The sequence below is a fragment of the Epargyreus clarus genome, unplaced genomic scaffold (genome assembly GCF_041222505.1).
Source record: "Epargyreus clarus isolate Ecla_fem2 unplaced genomic scaffold, WU_Ecla_fem_2.2 ptg000012l, whole genome shotgun sequence".
NCBI lineage: Eukaryota > Metazoa > Arthropoda > Insecta > Lepidoptera > Hesperiidae > Epargyreus > Epargyreus clarus.
The window spans coordinates 10,895,411-10,919,116 of NW_027332220.1; the positions used below are offsets into that span (position 1 = coordinate 10,895,411).

Consider the following 23,706-nt stretch of genomic DNA (forward strand, 5'->3'; position numbering starts at 1 on the left):
GGGGGGCCTCCAAACACAGTTGCTAAAAAATGGTCGTCGGAACCACACAATCTATGAAATGTGTATCAGCGAAAAAATGTCACCGAATCACTACCGAATATTCTATGACACATTTGTCATTTTGTAAAAACAAATAGACTTTTGGGGGTCTCTATTCAACTTTCCGCCCCAGGCCTTTGACGACCTTAGTCCGCCACTAGGGCAGAGCACTAAATATTGCTTACTTTACAGATTCATCCTTAGTACACATTATGCACATTAATAAATAATTAACGTTTAGAATTAATATAACCATGTTCAACGGTTTATTAGGCAATAGGGATACAATTCTCAGTAATCAATCCATACTTTTACAGTAGAAAAAATATTTTTAAGGTAGAAAATGTTTCCACAAGGATAATTATTGAGCCGACTTTCTGAACTTTAATTTATTTATAACAATTACAATTTATGAAACTTAAAAGATGTAAGACATAAATACAGCATCATTATAAAAATAAAAAAACAAACAACTAAAATTTATTTTGACTTTATTTTTTATAACTGAATACCCACAACTCCTCATTAGCAATAGGTCTAAATAATGCTCAAAGAACCAATGCAATCTATCTGCCAATATCTTTTTGAAGTTAATACTTTTTTTGCGGCCGTAGTACACTTTTTGTGTTGGGTAAAAAATGTTAAACTCGCGTCGTGACCAGATCGAAAATTCGTAAGACGGCAAAGCAAACTGCAAAAGTGTCAACATATAAAATGTACAAATAGCTGCTTTGCAAGAATATGGCACAAGTAAAAAAAAAAATTTCCAGGAGAGCCAGTATAAATTAAACAAAGTTTTTGTTACAAAATATTAAATTTAAATGAGAATTTAAATAATGATAAATACAATTATAAGTAGTTATTTATATAACCACAGTACTGTTAGGACATATTAAAATAGGAAATATTTGGGATTAAATTGTATCTTTAACAGAAAAATGAATTTTGAGTTGAGCCATTATTCTTGCAAAGCAGCGTTATGTCAATGGGTGTCAGTTCCATTATTCAGTTTAGGTTTCGAAAGTATTCACTTCTGCCGGCATTCCTAGAGTGCATCTCGCTGATTGTTTTTCTTCAACACGCCCTTAAGCCGTACGTTAGGTGTCCAGTACAGCGACGGGCAGGCCGCGGGCCACCACGCTGCTGGCGATGAGGGCGAAGGCCGTGGCCGCGCGGGACTTCGCCACCGCCCGCAGCAGGTCCCGCTCCACCGACACCCGGCGACTCTGCTCCACGTTTGTATCTGTAGAACAATAGAAATGTAAGTGAATTAGGGACCGTTCAAGTATTACGTTAGCACTAATTAGGGTTTCTTTGCTTTGCTTATTTTGGATGACATGGGGGGGGGGGTAGGCGACTCTAGATGATGATTACGTCATCGGTAGTTATTTACTTTTTTACATGAATGGCAACCCGCACATTGCCTTTGCCTAGAAACGAAACGCATTTTCGGGGATTCCCGCAAATAATGCTTAAGTTTAGACATTTTTTTAATTATAATTATAATATAATAAAAGAAAAAACAATCCATTAATTGAAAAATGTTTACGTAAGCATGGGGGAGGGGGATAAGAGCTTTGCTTACTTTTGCTGACAAGGGGGCTGGGGAGGTAAATATTTGTAATAAATCTGCTTACGTAATACTTGAATGGTAAATATTTGTAATAAATCTGCTTACGTAATACCCTTATTCAAATATAGAAGTAGCAGACGAGCATGTAGTCACCTTTTCTTATATTTGAGCCTAACGATAAAGCAGACATGCGACCTGAAAGTAGTCAACGTCGCCTATTAACATTTGCAAAACCAGAGGAGACGCCAATGCATCGCCGGCTTTGAAGAAGAACTCTTTTTGCACCTTTTTTGAAGAACCCCATGTCATAGCGCTCCGGGAATATCTCAGGAGGAAGTTCATTCCACATCTTGCACGTTCGTGGCAAGAATGTCCGTGCAAACCCAACCCTGGAGAACCGCCATGAGTCCAATTGGTGTGGATGGAACTTCATCCTTTGGCGAGTGGTGCGATGGAGGAATGGAGACCAGGTGACCTGATAGTAAGTGGCTACTGCCGCCCATGGACATCTGTAATCAACCCCAGATAGGAATAGATATTCTTACCTGAGGTCAGCCACAGGTGCGCCGCTACTCCTGAGGACTAAGCTGGAACGTCTCGGAAAGGTATGTCTCACCTATGCTAGTCTGCTACTGTACTGTATTATAAAAAAAACCTTACCAATGACCCCCTGGCTCCACCTGGCCTTGCCCACGCTGGCCCAGTCCGCGGGCGCCTCGGACGGCACACACAGCGACACCAGCGCGCTCACCACCTTGTCCACCTCGAGGTCCGTCACCTCCCATAGCATGCCGATCACCATTGGACTGAAACATTCAAGAGCTTAATGTAAATTGGTGCTAGTTTTTCTCGCGTTCTCGCGAGAATGTGGAGCGGGTTTATCTAATCAATTACTACACTACTCACCAGCCGGCGACGTGCAGATGATGATGGGCGTAAATGATCTAAACACTGCATTTTTTTTCAAACACGAATATAGATGAGAGTGACAATTGTTCAATTCAATTGTCAAAATTGTTAACATTTTCTTGTTAGGAGTGAGTAATGTTTACTAATTTATTTATTTATTATTATGTTTCACCAACAAAGTATACACCAACAATCGGTAAAAGTACAAAAAACGAAATAAGACACAGGTACAAGTGTTACCTCAATTATAGGTGCAAACTACAATGCAAATAGAAGAACAACATAAAATACGAATAGTATAGTATACGAATTAAAATAATTGAAGGTGAATGTGGTAGAACCCTTTGTGGTTCGACTTCAGCGGCACACCTATTTCTACTTAATAACAGCAGTGTTAGGCGCTCCTGTGTTTGGTCTTGAAGGGTGTGGTAAGGGAGACATACTTTTCCGAGGCGTTCCAGTTTAGTTCTCATGCGTAGCGGCGCACATGTGGCCGAACCCAGGTAGGAATATCTAATCCTATCTGGGGTTGATTACAGATGTCCATGGGCGGCAGTACCCACTTACCATCAGGTGGAATGCATGCTCGTCTGCTACTCCTATCTTTATATAATTATATATATTTCTTATGTGCGTGTGTATGTCACTGAACTCCTCATAAACGTCTACAAATTTCACTAAAATCAGTCATTTTAGTGAAATTTGTTGTGTGTGTTCAAGGGGGCTTGAGAATGGTTTAGATTCACAATTTAGTCCGTGGGAAAAGGTTTTTTAATTCATTTTTAATTCGTAAGTAGTTATGGAATGGGAAACTATGCATTTGATCAAGTGATGATCTTTAGCAAAGTTGTTGTCCAAGAACCCACGAGGGTTTGGGAGTTTGTAAGACCAAATTTCGACAGATGGCACCACTGTCATTCCAACGCAGGTACAAAATTTTCCGTTTTATGTATGTCATATTATTTTTTTAAAATGCGGGCGAAGCCGCGAGCACCATTAGTATTATAAATAATAAGCTACGCCTACACGAGAGTACTCACCAGCCGGCGACGTGCAGATGGTGGTGCGCGGCGGAGGGCGGCGCGCGGCCGGGCGCGCGCGCCAGGCGCACGGAGCCGCAGCCCGACAGCAGCGCCAGCGCGCGGCCCCGCGCCGCCGCCACGCCGCCGCCGCCCGCGAACTGGCAGCCGTCGCCGTGCCCGCAGTACCTGCACACCGACAACATTCACATCAATTCAAATCATTTTTAGGGTGCCGTACCCAAAGGGTAAAAACGGAATCATTTTTCGATCTAACTGTTAAACCGTACTAGGAAAACGGTTGCAATTTTTACAATCCGTTTACTACTATTATAAATATTACAAATAAGAACCATAAAACATATTTTTCGCACGAACGAGCTCATCCGTAGCTCCTTGTCAGCTCATTCGGACATTACTCACAGAAACACGTCGGCATTGGCGAGGTAGCTCAGGAAGCTCAGCCGGCACACTGGTACCGCACGAACGAGCTCATCCGTACCTCCTCGTCAGCTCATATAGACAATACTCACAGAAACACGTCGGCATCGGCGATGTAGCTCAGGAAACTCAGCCGGCGCACCAGTACCGCACGAACGAGCTCATGCGTAGCTCCTTGTCAGCTCATTCAGACAACACTCACAGAAACACGTCGGCATCGGCGAGGTAACTCAGGAAGCGATCAGGCGGCGGCGGCTCCCCGATGTAGCCGCTCCAGCCGCCGCACCAGTACCGCACGAACGAGCTCATCCGTAGCTCCATACGCTCCAAGTTCTTCTCTGTACGTAAAGGGTAATCAAGTTAATGTCAGAGCCATGGTTCATAGAATAGTGTCATTGTATTCACTGAGCTTTTTATGTTTTTTTTTTTTTATATAATATAGGAGTAGCAGACAAGCATGCAGTTCATCTGATGGTAATTGGCTACTGCCGCCCATGGTCATCTGTAATCAACATTAGACATTCCTACCTGAGGTCGACCACAGATGCGCCGCTACCCCTGAGGGCTAAGCTGGAACGCCTTGGAAAAATATGTATCTCTTACCACACCCTTCAAACCAGAACATAGCAGTGCTGCTGTATTATATAACTATATTATATAAAAAAAAAACTTCAAAAGTCGTGCCCAACAGTGGGACATAGGGTTGACGACATAGACAAGGCGGCAAAAACTAATCTAGTACAAACCTGGGTTAATAATATATCTGCCGACATCAGCTTTAGTGGTGAAATAGCCATCAACAATATCTTTCTCATGGATCTTGTACAGAGCGTACAAGAAGTGTATGTTCTCCATCCTGCACACAGGCTGGTGGTTCAGGATGGGCAGGGATTCCCACGGGAATGTATCGAGCATCTGGAAACAATGAGCGATACTTATGAAAGCGATATTCTAGCGTTTTGTACCCAAAGCTTAAAAACGGAACCCTATTTTAGTAATCGTTTTAAACTGTCTGTTCGTCTGCCACAGGGCTCTATCACCTGAACCGTTACAGATAGACACTTGAAATGTTTACATAGTATGTAAGTATAAGGATGGCCGCTATAACAACAAATACTAATAAAAATAAAAGAGTTGAAAATAAATGGGGTCGCCATATAAGAAACCTCTATTTTTCAGAAATAAGTGTGATGGTGGTGCTGCCATGCTCATAGAGGGTTTTATCACCTTCAAATCATTACCACAACCTTGAAACAAGAACAGAGTAGCGCTTACCGCTGCTGTTATAAGACAGATAAATGTGGTAGTGTTGACACTGAAGTTTGACTTCAGTGTCAACACTACCAAATGATTACATCATTTTCAATAATAACAAATAATAGAAATTCCTTTTTTTTGTGATTACATAATGTAAGAAATATTAATTACATTATTGATTACAAATGTATAGTGAGAAATACTAAATACTAAGATCAATCTTATATATAAAATTCTCATGTCACAATGTTAGTTACCGTACTTCCTCTGAACTGGCTTTACCAATTTTCACTAAATTTTATATGCATATTCAGTAGGTCTGAGAATCTGCTACGATCTAATTTTCATACCCCAAGTGATAACATTAAGACACCTTAGTACGATTAGTATTAGTTAGATTTGTAAGATACATAAGTATTATTTTTTTTTATTTATATGACAACACTACGTTTGCCGGGTCAGCTAGTTATAATATAGATTTACGAGAATAGACAACTCACTTCATCCACAATCAGAATAACGGGGTATCGTTTGGCTTTTCTCAGTCCACTGAACTCATCGCCATCTTTCACTTGGTTCGCCACCTGAGAGAACGCTCGTATCCCGTCCACGACACTGAAGTTATGCACTTGTTCGAAGCACTTCGACAAACACTTGAAACACACTTCCGTTGTTAGTTTTAAGTCACTATCACAAGAATCACAGTTAATAGTCTTCAAAATCCTGCGGATTTCTTCTATATTGCCCTGGTCAGTTAAGATCCTTCGAATGCAAGACTTTATCTGCTGTGACGATAGGCTCGGACAGCTCTCTATCAGGTTGTAGAGTAGGATTTTCTGTTTTTTAGTTAATTTGATGAATCTGAAATTTAATTTTAAGAGTTTAAAGACAATTAAAAGGCATCAAACAGCAGAATTATTTAACCAATAATATTGAATTCATACAGGGGAGCAGTAAAAAGGCATTTATTTCAAAGTGGCACTACAAAAAATATATAAAATTGTTGTGTCACAATGTTAGATACCTTACTCCTCCGAAACAGCTTTACCGATTTTTATATGCATATTCAGTAGGTCTGAGAATCGGCTACTATCTATTTTTCATAACCCTAAGTGATCATTCCAGACAGAATACTTTTCTTTTGGGCAACCTTTGAAAGGAAATAAATCATAAAGTGGAAAATATCCGAAATAGTTTGCGAACCTCTGGTGCACTCACCCCCAATCACTCACAGCGGAGTCCACTAGGCGGACCACCTTTTCCCTCAGAGCGCTGTCCCGGAGCTTGCCTGTCAGCAGACAGCTGAATCCACCCAGCCAGTGTTTATCCATCACACTGATTACACTCTGCAATATGATATTAAATATATTCTTTTTATAATATAGAAGAAGCCGACAAGCATGCAGTCCAACTTTTGGTAAGTGGCTACTGCCGCCCATGTACATGTGTAATCAACCCTAGATAGGATTAGATATTCCTACCTGTGGTTGGAAACAGATGAGCTGCTGACCCCTGAGGACTAAGCTGGAATGCCTCGTAAAAGTATGTCTCCCTTACCACACCCTTCAATCTAGAACACAGCAGCGTTTAACACTGCTGTTTTGAGGCAGAAATAGATGTGGTATTGTCGGAGTTGAACCACAAAGGGTTCTACCCACTTCAATTATTGTCAACTCATAACTGTCCCATTGATATAGACCAGTAAGTAATTTTTGCCTACCGAAGACCATAGCTTACCAGCAGGTGGAAAGCATGCCCATTTATTACTTCTATAACATACAGTTTTTACCTTCATTCTCAGATCAATGTCTTCCCTCTTACTCCAGTAGTTCTGCACCAATCGCTTGTTGTTCAAAAACTGAGCATTATCTATTGTCTTATAGTTCTCATCTAGAAGAGAATACAGCTCTGTGAACAGTGGTTTCTCGCCTTCTGCAAATACATTTAATAATTATGAGACAAATCAAATCATTTATTTGCTAGAACATAGTATTACAAGGATCTTTAATATTATATAGTACATTATCTTCTACCACATTGGGCGTGCAAAATTTATCTATCTTGTTCAATGATATCGTGATTAAGTTACATGTCAAATTCAAATATAGATCTTACAGGAATCGTCAAAATTACATAATTTAGGAAATGTCATTAAGTGAAACATTGTTAATCATTCCAGCAACCCATTATTGTCCCACTGAGCACAGGTTTCCGCTCAGTATGAGAAGGAGTAGGCCAGAGACCAAGAGGTTGGCCTCTTATTGCCAGACCTCACAGACTTTTGACATATATATTTTTTAAGGATCTCTCTGGAAAGCAGGCTTCCTCAAGATATTTTCCTATGATATGCAAGTGATATTTGATTTGTAATAGGCATTTGAAAATCAGAGGTGTGTGCCCGGGATTCAAACCTCGGACCTCTCAATTGTGGGACCGCAAGTCAATAACTACGATATCACTGCTTGACACAAACATTACTATTATTTCACTAGAGATTAATTATAAAAATAATAATTTGAATGCAAATTCACATAATTGTTAGATTAAAAATATTTCTGTCTCTTAAAATCATTTCAATACCAATGATTATATAACTTTTTTAAATTTATATTGTTGTTAACAGAGTTAATAAAGCTAGATCATAACTTTTTAAATATTTCAAGTTTAAATCACTTTCCTACAAAGTTTATGCAGTCGCTAAGTAAGGATTGCCTTCAAGCATCAATATGTTACCTTTTATAACATTTGCGGGCACATTGACAGTGATTGGACCGTCCATAGTATCCAAGTAGTCATTGCTAAACATAGTCAAGTATATAGAATTGATCTCGGTTCTGTACTCAGGCAATGGCTTCAAGTTTTCATTGGGGTTGTAAGGTGCTGTTAGCTGGATTATTGTCCATTCTGAAATTGTTTTTTGTTGATTTTTAATTGACTTATTAGATAATGTTGGCAGGGGCCGAATTTACAGCATTTTAAAAAATAACTGTCACCAAAATTTTTCAACAAAGAATGAAGTGATAACTGAAGTATAAGTATTATCTGTGTGAAATGTGAAAAATATGGTTTTGAATAAATCATGGGTAAAAATTGTGGGAGACCCCATCTTGTGGTAGCCCCAAGGCGATAATCCCACTAGCCCTCCCACCTCTGAACTGGACCCTGTTTGGTACAACTCCAGAAGTCACCACAAGTATTTTACACTATTACATTGCAAAGAGCTGCATTCTGATTTGAAAGTTGTACTAAAATATTTATTTCATTCCAATTTAGTCTTTAGGAGTACCAACACATCTGTGGTTGACTTCAGGTATTGCTCTATTCCTACCTGGCATTCAATTATAATTTATAAGACCATGAGTGGCAGATTCCACTTGCCATCGTATAAATTTATGTAATTTTCAATTATCGCCATTTACAATTCACATTCCTTAATAGTTAATTAATACGCTTTTATTAGCTTGGGTTGTATCTATATATGTAATGGAATCTTTGAGCATAATTTTCACCAAATTCCACAACTCTGATTAATTTGAAACTTTGCACATGTATCAAGGACCAAACAATGCAATAATTTGATAACAGTGTCCCATTATCCTTATTAGATTAATTAATTCCCCAATTTATGAGTTTGTCACAGACTAAACAATTAAAAATAAAAAATAGTTTACGCACCCTTTTTACTCTGAATTGAATTATTATTTTAATAACTTAAAATTTATATAATTATTTTCTAGTTTTTAGTCCGATTAGCAATAAAAGCGTGAGTTACTTTTTTTACACTATTGTTTATTTTCATATAAGGGTCTTACCTTTTGGTAGTTCCTTCAAAATCTTCCGAAAATTTTCAACATTATTGTCGGAACCGAATCTCATGTACTTCTTATAAAATGGTAAATCTTCATCAACAGCAAAGTTTTTCAATCTGTCCGTCAGATCCTCAGTGGCATCAGGCAGAAAAGCTAACAATGCTTCCTCTTCTTTGCTCCTAAAATATTCAAAGGTATTTTTTTATATTATGTCGGAGCATGCAGTCCACCATGAGAATGGTAAGTGGCTACTGCCACCCATAGACATCTGTAATCAACCCCAGATAATATAAGATTGCTACTTGAGGTCGGCCACAAATATGCTGCTACCCCTAAGGACTGCTGGAAGTCAGTTGGTATGTAAAGCCTTGAAAAAATATGTCTCCCTTACCATACTCTTCAAACTAAAACACAACATTGCTAATACTGCTGTTAATAGCCAGAAATTGGTGTGGCAGTAATGCCGCCAGAGTTAAGCCAAAGAGAGTTCTACCATTTTTAATATTCTTTTGTATTCAAAGAATCAACCCCATCATCAAGTTTCTTGTACAGCTTACAAAATGTTGCTTAGTCAAGATTGCCTTTCAACCATCAATTCGTGACAACAATCTTCAAACACCATCCTTCAACCATTTAAGTTAAATGATAAAATTTTCATTATTACTCACAAGGGATTTCTCTCAATCAAATCTTGAACTGGCTTTACAAATCTTGTTATTTTCTGAATCTTATTGCCTGCAAATTAAAAATTTACACATTAAGATAATAATCTATACAATAAATGGAAAACTATGTTATATTTTAAAATGATGATTTCGGATCTGGAGTGTACCCAGGGCCCGATTTAAGGTCAGGGCAACCAGGGTGGCAGCCCCGGGGACTCCACAAAAGAGGGACCCCCCCAAAAAAGACATCGGATTTATGAATACTAGAAGATTCTTACCTGCTTTTCACAATTAAATATTTATTGAGAAACTCAACTGAAAAATTGTTCATTTTATTCAGAATATAATTTGGGGCCAGGGGGCTCCATTCCTTTGTTGCCCCAAGGCCTCTAGACCTCTAAATCCAGCCCTGAGTGTACCTTCATGAGCAAAAGTAAAACACGCTATTGCAGCTTTCTAAGCATCTTGCACAGATACAAGTTCCGGACTGAAACTGTTGGAGCACGGCAGTATCACCTAGCCCGGCGGGAGGTCTCCCTTTGCTAGACCTCCATAAATCTTTACACTATACAACTAAGCAAAAACAAACAGAAACCAGCATTACCAGAACTCCTCAATTGCTCATCTCTGTACACTGCTAGGGTCCTGAGTGAAGCAGACACTGCCTCGCTCAAATGAAATGCACCCTCTATCTCGTTGCTCCCAGAAAAACATTCCTCTGCAATTAGTTTCCTGCCACCTGCAAATGGTTTGTATTGTGTCACATTTCATGTTTATTTTCATCATCGATTAGAGTTCTGCTTGAGGTCGGTCACATATGCATTATAGTCAGCGCCAAACTGCTAGTCCGCTCTGAAGTTGTTGCGAGCAGAAGTAGTCATACAATTTGCTATGGCGACGCGATTCATTTCTATTATTCAGAGCGGACTAGCAGTTTTACGCGGACTATACCACCTATTAAACTATGTCCTAAAAATGAAAGTATTGTTTGAATAACTTACTTTGATAATTGGGCCCACTTGGTGTGCTCGGAATGTCTTTTACGTAATTATTAAGAATATTATTGTAAACTGGCTTCGAAAAATTAATTTCATTTGTAAACACATCGAAATCTTCCATTTCAAATTACTTTTACTTTATGGTTAGGATTTATAAATGTCTGCGTTATTCAAAACAATTATATACAATTCACTTGACAATAATGTACACACACTTTATCATAATATCACTATTATAGTCACAAAATTGTATATTTTTACGATTTATAACTTCAGTTTGAAAATGTTTGTTGAAATTTTAAATACAGTATTGCCAGTTTTGTTAACAGTCTGTTTTCTAAAATCATTTCGGATGTGAGATGACAACATCGACAATCTATTTTTATGGCAGGTTTAGATACATACTCGCCGAATGAAGACGAATACACGAATAGACGAATAAATACAAGAACGAATATGTAAATAAGCCAAAGAGACAATGTTTGCCTCTATGTTCTTTGTAAATAACCCACTCGCCACTTGATACCTACTCGCCAAAAATTATATTTTAACCCATATACATTTGAAATACTGTCAATATAATTTGGCTTATCATATATTTTTTGCCCTCTCAGCAATACTTGAATTTCCACTGTTTACTTGCAATTTACCGAGATATAGGTTACTACACTCTTTGACCGGGATCGCATATTCGATTGTCATTATACATTTTCATGTTCATTTCAAAAAAATACATAATAAACTTTAGCGACTAATCGTCCGAATAACTTGAACAATGGCGAGTATCTAAAAGCTGCACATGAAGACAAACGAGAAATCCTTTAAGAAATATTAAATACATCCTGCGGAAAACACGCATGTGCCGAGGCGAGTACCGAGTCGATTATCTACACACGTACTCGTAGTCGCTTCTATTCGTCTGGATTCGGCAAGTATTTAAGCCCGGCGTGACAAGCATCGAACTTATAATAATTTATTCAGCAATCAAACTTCATAATGAAACATGAATGTCATTTGAAACTGACTTATGTAGAATGTATCATTTATTATAATAAAGATGCACTTCTGAATTTCTGATGATGGTGATGATAAATGGTCAATTCTGCACATGAACATCTGTAATCAATCACAAGTAAGAATGGACTGCTACGTGAGGTCAACCACAGACGCGTCGTTACCCTTGAGGACTAAGTTGGAACGCTTCTGATAAGTATGCTTCCATCACTTACCACTACCACTTACTTCACTACTCAATGCAGAACACACTTGCGCAGCTTGCGCTTAATACTGCTGTTGCAGGTCAAAATTACAAATTGATAAAAAATATATTGGCCAAGCACGAGTCGAACTCAAATACGAAGGGTTCCGTGCCACCAAATTTTCATTTATTTTTATTTTTAGTATTTGTTCATATAGCAGCCACCATGAGCGCGGAAAAGTACAAACTTAGGTAAAGAAATATCTGAAATGTGTATTTATTAGCGAAAAGAAAGCTCGTCAGGCCAAAAAAACACAACATGTCCCCAAAACGAAACAGGAAATACGTATCCATCAGCGATAAATACCTATGGACCCTTCGATCACTAATAAGAATACTATACTCACTATAGTTCCTATTAGTGATCGAAGTATGCACCCCCCTAAACGTAATCCTGGCGGCGCCCATGGCAGCCACTGCATACTTTATAAATAACAATATTTGAACTGTCTATCTATTACGGTTCAATAGAAAGAGCAAAAAAAAACGGAAAAGTAGCTTGGTGTGTGGCGACCCTTATTTATTATGAAGTTTTTTTAAATTTTAGTAATTGTTGTTATAGCAGCTACTGTTAAACATACCCTGTAAACATTTCAAATGTCTATCTAATATGGTTCAAGAGCCCTATGACAAACGGACAGACGGACAAACGGGCAGTCGGACAGACAGAGGAAGTTTAGTAATAGGGTACCGTTTTAACATTCTGGATACGGAACCCTAAAATCATTACCTGTATTAATATTAGTAATTAGTACTATTTATTGTACACATAACACAATACAATATGAATTTCATTCTGAAAAAATGCATTTTTATATTTTAGTAAAAAAGATAGAGATTTTAGTAAAATCTAAAAATGCATATCCTCAGAATGAAATTTATTAATCAGAGCGCATTACATTTTGATATTAAGAACGTTGTCATGGGAGACTTAAAAATTTTTTTTGTAATAATACAATTTTACAGTGTAACATTGTCTACTTATTTAACTCGGCGATTGAAGTTACCGTACTCTCAAATACTCTCAATTAATTAAATCAATGAGTAAGACCTTATTTTCGTCTGACCTTGAAAATGTTATCCAATGGTACGAAGCCACGTACCCCGATTATGAATATGAATCACACTCACAGGAAGGGGATAGACTCTTATTTGTGTATTCGTAAATACAAAGAGCGGGAATTCACCATTTCATAGACAAGACTACAGCACTCGATACCTACGCTCGATATGATAAAAATATTTAATCGATTTTATCATTGCATATTTCAATTATTTATCAATTGTCAATTTAGATTTATCTTAAATTTATTTAATATGTATATAAATGAACTACCACTGTAACAAAGAGTATTTTTAAAATTTAGGAGGACTCTACAATAAGCGCGTAATCGATTTTATTATTGCAACATACAGTACCTAGATGGTTAATCGATTATTATAAAGTTGTTTCTGGTATATGGGTATATAATACAAGTCCTTGATCCAATGTACTACAAAGAACGATAAAATTTTGTGATTTTGTTCGTGAAATAATAAACTATTTTGTAATTTGCATACACTGTGCATCTTAACAGCTTAATTAAAGATCGTGAGTGGCTTAAAGGAGTCAAATAAAGTAAGTACCTAGATTATCTAATTAAAAGTTTTATTAATGAGGCCATTAATATATTTACAGATGTTTTAGTACTGAAGTAGTAAATAAGGATTCATTCCTCTTAATGATAACTGGTCATTGGTGCCCATGGATATTTATAATCAACTCTAGATTACTTATTTATATCGTTGCCTCAGATAGGATTACATGTCGCAAATGCGGTGCTATCCCTGAGGGCTTAGTTGGAACGTCTGTTCTCATAAGCCTCATAAGAAATAGGTGGTCAAACTCTGGATGGAACCACTAGGGTTCTATCACCTTTCAATCAATAGTATTTTAAACTCCTATAGTATTATATTAGCTAAGTGTATTATCTACTAGTGTATGACTAAAATTATTTTGGCGTAGCAAAAGTTTTGAACCAAATCTTATATATCAAATTCTCGTGTCACTCACAATGTTAGTTACCGTACTCCTCCGAAACGGCTTTACCGATTTTCACCAAATTTTATATGCATATTCAGTAGGTCTGAGAATCGGCTACTATCTATTTTTCATACCCCTAAATGATGAGGGTTGTTCACCATTTTTATTTATATGGCAACACAACGTTTGCCGGGCCAGCTAGTATTAAAATATATTTTTTGTAATAGGTATAGGTACATATGATGTTTTATTGTATCATTATAATTACGGCTGAGCTCAGTGATTATTAATTATGCAGTTTCAATGCAGAATATTGTATGAGTGGTTACATTGTGTGTTAATAATTTGTGAGAATATAATTCGGAATTTACATAAATATAATGTGACCATTTGCTATATTGACGATCTATGGTTCTTAAACTTGCAAGTGGCAGTTCTACCTTCAGTTCAATAAGCTTCATCTACTTTTTTTTGGTCTGAAACCTGTAATAAATGATTTGTTTTAACCTAAGGTCTATACAGAAATGATTTAGCCCGTCTCTATTAGTAGTATATCGATGATTTAGCCGTTTAAACAATATATCATCATCAAGTGAGACTAAGATAGAAATTTTGGAAATTACGCGAATGAATTCGCGGATAAAAAGGGCATTGTTTTGAAATCATGTGCTACCAATTAATTATCGGATAGCGTTTAAAATCGATAAAATCAGACGATAGGTACTTGAATGATAAGTAGAAATGTAGATATCGTTGTTTTTAATGAGTGCACAGTATCATCATTATCTTTGTTAGTTTCCCACTGTTGGGAAGAGACCTTAGAAAAGCGTTTATGCCTATATAGGTTCCGTTTAAGCACACGGTACGTGTAGATTGATAGACACCGCAGTCACCATCACTGTCCCACTGCTGGGCACGGGTCTCCTCTCAGAATGAGAAGGATTAGGCCATAGTCCACCGCGCTGGTCAAGTGCGTATTGGTAGACTTCACATACCTTTTAGAACTTTTTTTAAAGATCTCAAGTATGCATGTTTCCTCACGATGTTTTCCTTCGCCGTTAAAAGTGATAATTTGTAATACGTGCGTAACTTGAAAATCAGCTGAGTGCCTGGGTTCGTACCTCGGAACCCACGAACGAGCGGTCATGTTTCAACCACTAGGCTGTCAGTTTTTTTAACACCCTTTTTTATTAGCTTGGGTTGTATGTATGTATGCAGTGGCGTAGCTAGGGAACCAAGGGCCCTGGGGCAAATGAAAAAATGGGGCCCCACTGCTATGTAAACTGATTAGGTTTTATCAAACAAAAATATGAAATATACAAATACTTTGAAAGTACTAAGCTAATTAAGCTCTTTTTTGTGCACTGCAGGCCAGGTAATAAAAATATTAAACAGTATATATAACAGATGATAGAGTTAGGTCCCCAAGCTCTGAATCATTTCGTTTTGAATAGTTGCACTTAAATATCTTGTAGATCCTAAAATCATAAAAAAACAATTGAAAAAGTCCTCATATTAAAAAGTTAATAATTCCCGTACACCAAACATTATTTCTTTGTGAAGCAAGTAACCAGCAGCGACAATAGGCAGCGTCTAGTGTTTTGGAATAACACAACCAAAAACGATTAACTGGCCCATATGTAGAGCACGAAACGTAGTACGATTTTGAAAAACATCTATTGGTCTGGTTGACGAATTTGACGTTTTTCGTTATCACTTAATATTGTGTTCGTAAGGTATCCCAAGTCATAAGAAGATTTGTCGTACACATTTTCGAAAAATGTGTCTGTGGTTCCTCCAAACCCTCCGCTCTTATGTGTGTCATGCAAACATCAATCACGTTCACATGATCGCCGGCGGAGGTATCTCCAACTGCAATAATTGTCGAATCTTCTTCAGTAGACTTCTCAACTAACACTGCAGTTAGCACATTATTTGAGTCACTATCAATAGAAATATTTTGACCAGACGTACTTGCAGAAGGCTGGCTAAAAAATTTATGAATTTTGGTCAATTTTTGTTTTCTATCTTCTCTTTCTTGGCGTTGTTTGCGTTTAAATGCACCACCGGGTTTCTTCCTTACATCTATAATTTTAGATTTCTAATTTATTTAAACAATACAATATTAGATTGTGCTCGAGTACGTAGGTACTCACTGTTCACTGATGACGTTAAAAGTAAAATAAAAGGAAAGAGAAACACAATGATACGCTACAAGTGTCGTTGATAATTTCAGTTACCACATTTAACGGTGGAGACCATGAACAATCTCCTGCCCGCGGACCTGAATTAATGTACCTACTGCACGACACTGCACTTTTTTCACGATATTTCGCGTTATACAATGAGCTGTAGCCGAAATCTATAGATTTTACGCGATTTATTGACTTAACGGACATCAACATGAGTGGTAAAATCAAATAAAATTTAACCACTATATTGACCAGTACAAAAACGTTTATTGACATTAGCTTACTTACTCCTGATACAGCATTAAATTTTAACCGTTCTCGAAAAAAAATCGTAACTAGAATTCACAATAAAATGCACATCGATGAATAATAATAAATAGCACATATCACTATCCATCAAATTGACAAGACTGCCAACCTACAGAAAGAATTTAGGGGAATTCCCTAGGCATAACTTTTGAATATCTCTCAACTGAGTTGTCATGATTAAAGTGGGGATGCAACCCGTCATATTTATTTTGAAAAGGGAAGAAATTTCCAAAAGCTCAGTTCGATCAAGATTTCTGGTAAGGATTTGAGGGCCCCTGAGTTTGAGGGCCCCGGGGCACTGCCCCGCCTAGCCCCTGGGTAGCTACGCCACTGTATGTATGTACGAGTATGTACGTAACAGAGTAACTGAATCTTTGCACCCGATTTCTATCCACTTTGAACGTTCAGTTTAATTCAAAATTTTGAAAAATTATCTAAAACCGATGACAATACACGATTTTAATAATTTTGTACCATTGTCCTTACCAACATCCTCAGGATTAATGATTTTCGAGGCGAGATTGTTCAAGCGCCTTAGAGAAAGTTCACGCAAAGTTACTAGATTGATTTTTAGTTTTGAAAAATAATAATGTTATTTCCCTATAACTCAAATGTATGTTCTTTATGTATGTATGTAATGTTCAAAAAACAAAAAAACACGCTTTTATGATAAAATCAACTAAAAAGTAGAAAATATCATAAAAGCATGTTTTTTAGTTTTTTGAACTATATTTATTTTAGGTTAATTATTAAAAGTATTTAAATATAATTGAGCAATAGCGTCGTACCGACGGACTGAAGGGCGGTTGTCAGGGGCGCAATTTTCAGGGGTATAAGAAAAATAACCTGTGTAATCTGTATTAATTACAATGAGTCTGCGAAAGGCGTAATACAAGTATCATAGTAGTCTTTGAAATAATTGGCCAAGTAAGAGTCCAACTCGAACACTGAGGGTTCCGTAACATCAAATTTGCATTATTTTTTTGGATTGTTTATGTTTTGTCGTTTTCAAGCCATTAATGTCTTACAGGTAAGGCAGCTTCTGTCAAAGGGGGGAGCGGGGGGGGATAAAGGTCATAGTTCAACGTACTGACCAAGTGCACATTGGTGGATTATTTATATGTAATGTAATGGACTCTCAGGTGTGTAGTTAACCTGAAGAAATCAGAGGTGCGTGCTTGACGTTTGGGTCTAGGACAAATAAGTGATATTTATTTTAAAATTAGATATACATTGGCACAAACCTCGGTCATACAGAGAGGCATAATCCCGTACTACTCTATCATTTATTACAATTTTATCAGCGGATACACTAGATAAACCCTCCCACACTTTGTTGCCGTGGGTCAGTCTGTCCGAAAATATAATAATATTGTTTTAATACTATAAATTTAAACCTATTATTATAGATTGTATGCCGTAGGTAAGACTGTTTTAAGGAATGGCAGGGACAATGGGCGCACAAGAATTGAGGGCCCATTGAAAAGTAATAATTTAGGAAAAAATAACATTCCAATTTAGAAAAAATGACCACAATTCTTAATAGATAATTATGTGTCTGTGATAGCGGAGGCCCTCTGTGCCCTTGCAGCGTTGTGAGCTTAGATTCGGCCCGTTACGCCCCTCTATTTTTTTATTCCGTAAAAAAAGGAGTGTTATAAATTTAAAACGTGAAAATTATCAGCTCTTTTTCAAGGAAATTTCGTACAGATAAAATTATATTTAATACGGTTCTTTGGACTAAACGAAATAAAATTGCGTAGTTATAAATAATACGACTGCATTAGTGTGATCATTGTGACCAGTTTTTTTTATATTTTACCTAACGATAAGGCAGACGGGCTACTTGATGGAAACCCCTCTTGAAGAGCTCCATGTCATAGTCCTGAGGGAATACCTCAGGAGGAAGTTCATTCCACATTTTGAACGTACGCGGCAAAAAGGACCGTCTGCAGACAAGTCATATTTTGTACACGTAGGAAGACGTCGTATCTCATGTATTGTGTCTCTCCTCTTTAATGAATTCTTTCTTTTATATCATGCCCTGATTTTATTTTCACATTGCAATGTATCAAGTACATAGTTGTAATAATAATGTGTAAGTAACTTTATTTTAGAGTAGCAGACGAGCATGCAGTCCACCTGATGGTAAGTGGCTACTGCCGCCCATGGACATCTGTAATCAACCCCAGATAGGATTAGATATTCCTACCTGAGGTCGGCCACAGATGCGCCGCTACCCCTGAGGACTAAGCTGGAACGCCTCGAAAAAGTCTATCTCCCTTACCACACCCTTCAAAGCGGAACACAGCAGCGCCTAACACTGCTGTTATTAGGTAGAAATAGGTGTGGCGGTGGTGCCGCCGGAGTCGAACCACAAAGGGTTCTACCACCTTCAAAATTAACCTTCAAAATCAAAATTTATTGTTTTTGTTGTTTCAGCACAATGCGGATCCGAACATTTGCGATCGTCGTCAACGACTGTTGCCAGCCGTTTGAATTGCGCAACTCCAATCTGGTCATCGACGCTCAAAACTTTTTCTACCATTGCTACAAGGATAGTAATCTTCGCTATGAACTCGGCGCTGAATCCGATCGGTACGCAAAGTATCTGAGGCAATACCTCAGCATGTTCAAGGAAGCCAACATTAAATGTTATTTTATCTTCAAAGGCGGCACTGAAAACCTTGAGAAGAAAATTGAAAAAGATCGCAAAAATCCAGAAAAGGCAGAAAATGGAACACACAATCCTATTTTTATGAATAATATTCATCTGCAAGTTCTAGACGAAATGGAATTCGACTATGTGTTTTCTGAATTCCAAGCCAAGACCGACTGTATCGCCTTGGCCAAAAAACTTTGTTGCCCGGTGCTCAGTATGGACATCGAATTCGCATTATCCGGAGTGCCTTACATTCCATTGAATAGTCTAAAATTCGATGCAAACCAAAAGATATTGAATTGCAAACTGTTTATGTTGAATACCTTGCTCGAGAAGTTTTCAATAGATAAGGATAAACTTGCGGCATTTATTTTAGTCACAGACTTAAACATTTTCCCCGAAGACTCATTTACGAATTTTTTTAAGCGTAATCGGATGTCACCGTTCCCTACATACAAACGCAATGAGAATTTGCTCTGTTGGCTTTCTAAAAATCCCATAAATAAAATAATGCACGAAATTTCCTCTAACACCACAATTGAAAATGAAAGGATAATTGAAGAGTTAGATAAATGTAAGAATCTGGTAAACGGTGTAGTCGTTCGTAGCTTAGCTATAGCTTGCATTTTAAGAGAAGATGTTGAGAATACAAGCTGGTTTGAAAAAGGTGTCGCATTGACGCACATAGCTAAGCCATACGTCGATTTATATCGGTCCAAAACACTATTGGTTACTGGGAACCCAGACGAAGAAGCTGAAAATTCAATATCAGTCTCGTTGAATATAATAAAATACGCTTACGATCTATTAACAAACTTTGAAAATGATGGATTTAAGTTTATATACAATCATTTTGATACAAACTTTCACGAACAACTGGTGGATCACTCCATTAGTAAACCAACATACCAAGCAAATTCATGCGTGTTTGAGAATGGCTGGGATAACATACGTTATCTTAATTTATTCCAACATTTTATGATTGAAGAAGTTCATTTCGACTTTCGTACATTGGAAAATGCACCTGATGATGCTAAAATGTTGTTGATGGCATTGGTATACTTCAATCACAAAAAATCTGACAACACGAGCAAAATAGCTTATAGTGTTTTACTGTCTCATGTCATATTGAGTGTTCTGGATGAAAATGACGATGTAAAAATCGTAAGCGCAGCGGATTCTCAGTTGGTAGCGAAATTACTGAAAGCCTATTTCAACGTTACAGAGTTTGAATTGATTTCAATAAAAAATATGAAATTATATCACCCTTTGCTCGAGTTCCAACTTTGCTTGAAAGAGTTAAATAATTTGAATAAGCTCTGTGGGTCACCTTTCGAACCAACCATCTACAGCAAAACGTATAACGGTACGTTTGTGTATAAAATTGTTAACAGCATGCAAAACGAAGATGAACTTCAATTCATTAACAAAATTCTAGAACCAGTTCCAACTGTTTTTCATATTGTAAATCATTTAATCAATATTTACCAAAGCTTACTGTAAAGACAAGACTTGTGACTTCAAGCCAATATTCTCGATTAATGGCGATCCTTCTAAAATTGTTATAAATAAGCATTAATTATGTAACTTTTTATTTTTGACATTGTTTTTACGTGTATTTTTTCATATTTTCAAATTTTATGATAAATCATAATTTTATTTTAGTACCTAAGTTGTATTTTTTATTACTGTATCATTTTTAAGACAAATATTTTTTAATGCCAATCCACCATATCATTCAATTTATAGAATATATAAGTATGGAACCTATATGGAAATTTATAATATCTTTATAATTTTTCGTTTTAAACTATTGTAATATTAAATTTAACCTTCAAAGCTCACAATGTGCCGCTATTTACATTTAAGCACTAAAGATAAATAGGCATATTAAGTGTAATTAGTTGTTATGTCGTAAGTAAATGTTAGAAAAGTGAGTACATGTCGTAAGAAAAGTAAATACATGTTTTTTGTTTTTCTCTAAACATTAAAGTATTTTACTTCTGTAGGTACTTGATTTTTTATTTTTAAATTTCGACGTTTCTCGCTTTATCTATGGAACCGTAATATTTAAACAGTTCAAACTTTCATAATGTATTTACGTCAGTGATTGCTATAATAATCAATACTAAAAATAAAAAAAATAAAAATATTCGCGGTACGGAATCCTCCATGTGCGAGTTCGACTTGCACTTGGTCAATCATGTTTATTTTAAAATATTTTTTACTTTTTATTTGAACAATAGTTTCTGTTCAAATCATTTTTGTTAATTATACTAAAGTACAGAGTAAATAGGCCATGAATCTTTTGATAATTTTGAGAATTGAGATTATGTTATTATATTTATTAAGTATAGTGTAATACATAATTATAACAATAAATTGATTTCGTTCAAACCCGTGTATTATTTTATGTTCATTCAGAATTTATATCATATAATGTTTTTTTAAGACTTGAAATATATAGATACATGATGATTGATGATATTTATTGAATCCTTAACAATTTTCATAATACTAAAGTACCTATACAGGATTTTACTAAGTAATTTATAAAAAAAGTCTGGTGCTATCTGTCTGCGCGTATCTTTTATTTTACGCTGATATAAATGCAATATTTATACATTTTATCATAAATAAAAATTACGAATATCATCTTATTTTACGATGATGACGAATTCGAAACTGTAAGGGTAAAAAATCTGAAAATTTACGAGGCCAGTTTTCATACAACTGAAACTGCTTTTAATTGATTTATTTTTAAAATAAACCGTAAAGCAAATCGTTTCCTCAATTATAAAATCTAAATCGATGATATCAACTGCATAATTATAGGTACCATTTTTTTTTTGATAACGAGGGGGAAACCTTCAAAACGTACCCTGTGTCGTGGGAGCGACTCGGCGTTGCTAAGAGGACACCGGGATCTCTCAACGGAACGCAACCGGAGTCCTATGAACGCGTTGCTCCTTCGGTCTCCACTCAGGTGAGCTTCTGGGCTCGCCCCACCGTCTAATGTTTACCACGCTATGCGACCACAAATACCTACCGCAGTCCTTCCCGGGTCGCTTTCTATTGAAGGTTCGATCTCCCACTCTCGCCGCTCGCAACCCCGGAAGCTCCCTTTTAGTCGCCTCTTACGACAGGCAGAGGATACCGTAGCCCTATTCTAGCCCCAGGACTACAGGGACAAGGTATATAGGTACCTAGTCTAGTCTTTAGTAGGTTGGTAATAAATTAACCTGTGCTTCTATGATTCGTTTGAGTACATAGATTCCTTTTTAAGTGGACACCATGTAAAAACACAAAGAAAATACTTAAAGATAAATACCAATAATCATATGACTCAGTTTATTATTGAGATATATATAGGTACATAATAGTGTATACATATGTATATAACGCGATCATCTTCCTTTTCACGAGTGGCAATGACAACGCCTCTGTGATTGGCAAAGTACAAACCTTGTTCTCCTGCTTGCATATTTTTTATTTTATTATAATATGAAGTAGCAGACGAGCACGCAGTCCACCTGATGGTAAGTGGCTACTGCCGCCCATGGACATCTGTAATCCACTCCAGATAGGATTCGATATTCGTACTGGAGGTCACCCACAGATGCGCCGCTACCGCTGAGGACTAAGCTGGAACGCCTCGGAAAAATATGTCTCCCTTACCACACCCTTCAAACCGGAACACAGCAGCGCCTAACACTGTTGTTATTAGGTAGAAATAGGTGTGGCGGTGGTGCCGCCGGAGTCGAACCACAAAGGGTTCTACCACCTTCACATATGTATATAACGCGATCATCTTCCTTTTCACGAGGGGCAATGACAACGTCTCTGTGATCGGCAAAGTACAAACCTTGTTCTCCTGCTTGCATAATTATTATATTGTGTACAATTAAGTATTGTCTGCATTATACGACTACAACGTCATCTAGGTTACTTTTCAAATATTAAAGTCACGTCAACCTATCGTACTGCAATCTGTTTTGTTGTATGAAGTATAGATGGTGTTGTATTACCTACATATAATAAATTATGCGATACGCACGCCACTTCAGTCCTTTTGGTCATGTCTGTCTTTGGGTATGTTTTCCTAAACTTACCAAAAACTCGACCTACAACATTAAAAACCCAATACAAAGCCGACAGAAGTGGAAATGTAAACAATTAATTGATTTCATCAATTTCAAATTGGGTTTATTATCAAAAATTAATAGATGTCGTTACTTGTCTACCTGTAACAGCAATACCAAATCTGTAACATGACATATTATAACATTAATATGACTGTGACCCAAAATACACCTACCTAATGCCTGGGTCTGGAGGCTCAGGGCAACGAAGGAGCAGAGGCCCCTAATCATTTTCAGAATAAAAAAACATTAAATTAACTTTAAAACAAAAGACATGTCATTCACAACTTATTACTAATTGGTAATATGGTATGGTATTCTCAAAATAATAAACAATGATTCTCAAATTTCATATCCCCTGTGAGATAAGCGTAGGTAGAAAGATAACATGAAATTATACACTCATAACT

At 36.9% G+C, this 23,706-nt stretch overlaps 2 protein-coding genes across 2 annotated transcripts; one reads left to right on the forward strand and one right to left on the reverse strand.

The window, feature by feature from the left end:
- Positions 1 to 532: 532 nt before the first annotated feature.
- Positions 533 to 11,025, reverse strand: Sse (extra spindle pole bodies like 1, separase). The gene is made up of 13 exons (XM_073078554.1): positions 10,714 to 11,025; positions 10,317 to 10,451; positions 9,716 to 9,782; positions 9,051 to 9,226; positions 7,972 to 8,142; positions 7,028 to 7,170; positions 6,457 to 6,584; positions 5,739 to 6,099; positions 4,728 to 4,896; positions 4,184 to 4,319; positions 3,562 to 3,729; positions 2,273 to 2,418; positions 533 to 1,282 (listed from the first exon to the last, which is right to left on the reverse strand). The coding sequence occupies exons 1-13, from the start codon at positions 10,829 to 10,831 to the stop codon at positions 1,137 to 1,139; spliced, it is 2,064 nt and encodes a 687-aa protein (XP_072934655.1). The 5' UTR covers positions 10,832 to 11,025; the 3' UTR covers positions 533 to 1,136.
- Positions 11,026 to 13,425: 2,400 nt separating this feature from the next.
- On the forward strand, positions 13,426 to 21,551 carry LOC140746419 (single-strand DNA endonuclease ASTE1-like). The gene is made up of 2 exons (XM_073078556.1): positions 13,426 to 13,586; positions 18,935 to 21,551. Exon 2 carries the CDS (start codon positions 18,939 to 18,941, stop codon positions 20,655 to 20,657), a length of 1,719 nt encoding a protein of 572 aa, XP_072934657.1. The 5' UTR covers positions 13,426 to 13,586; positions 18,935 to 18,938; the 3' UTR covers positions 20,658 to 21,551.
- Positions 21,552 to 23,706: the final 2,155 nt, after the last annotated feature.

What these genes read in the sequence shown, in the direction of transcription:
- Sse (XM_073078554.1), bottom strand. Translation starts at nt 10,831, where the DNA reads ATGGAAGATTTCGATGTGTTTACAAATGAAATTAATTTTTCGAAGCCA. An exon ending in TGAGCAATTGAGGAGTTCTG is followed by an intron (nt 9,783 to 10,316) that starts GTAATGCTGGTT and finishes TTTAATTTGCAG; the next exon opens with GCAATAAGATTCAGAAAATA. An exon ending in CAGATATATTATTAACCCAG is followed by an intron (nt 4,320 to 4,727) that starts GTTTGTACTAGA and finishes CTTTACGTACAG; the next exon opens with AGAAGAACTTGGAGCGTATG.
- LOC140746419 (XM_073078556.1), top strand. Translation starts at nt 18,939, where the DNA reads ATGCGGATCCGAACATTTGCGATCGTCGTCAACGACTGTTGCCAGCCG.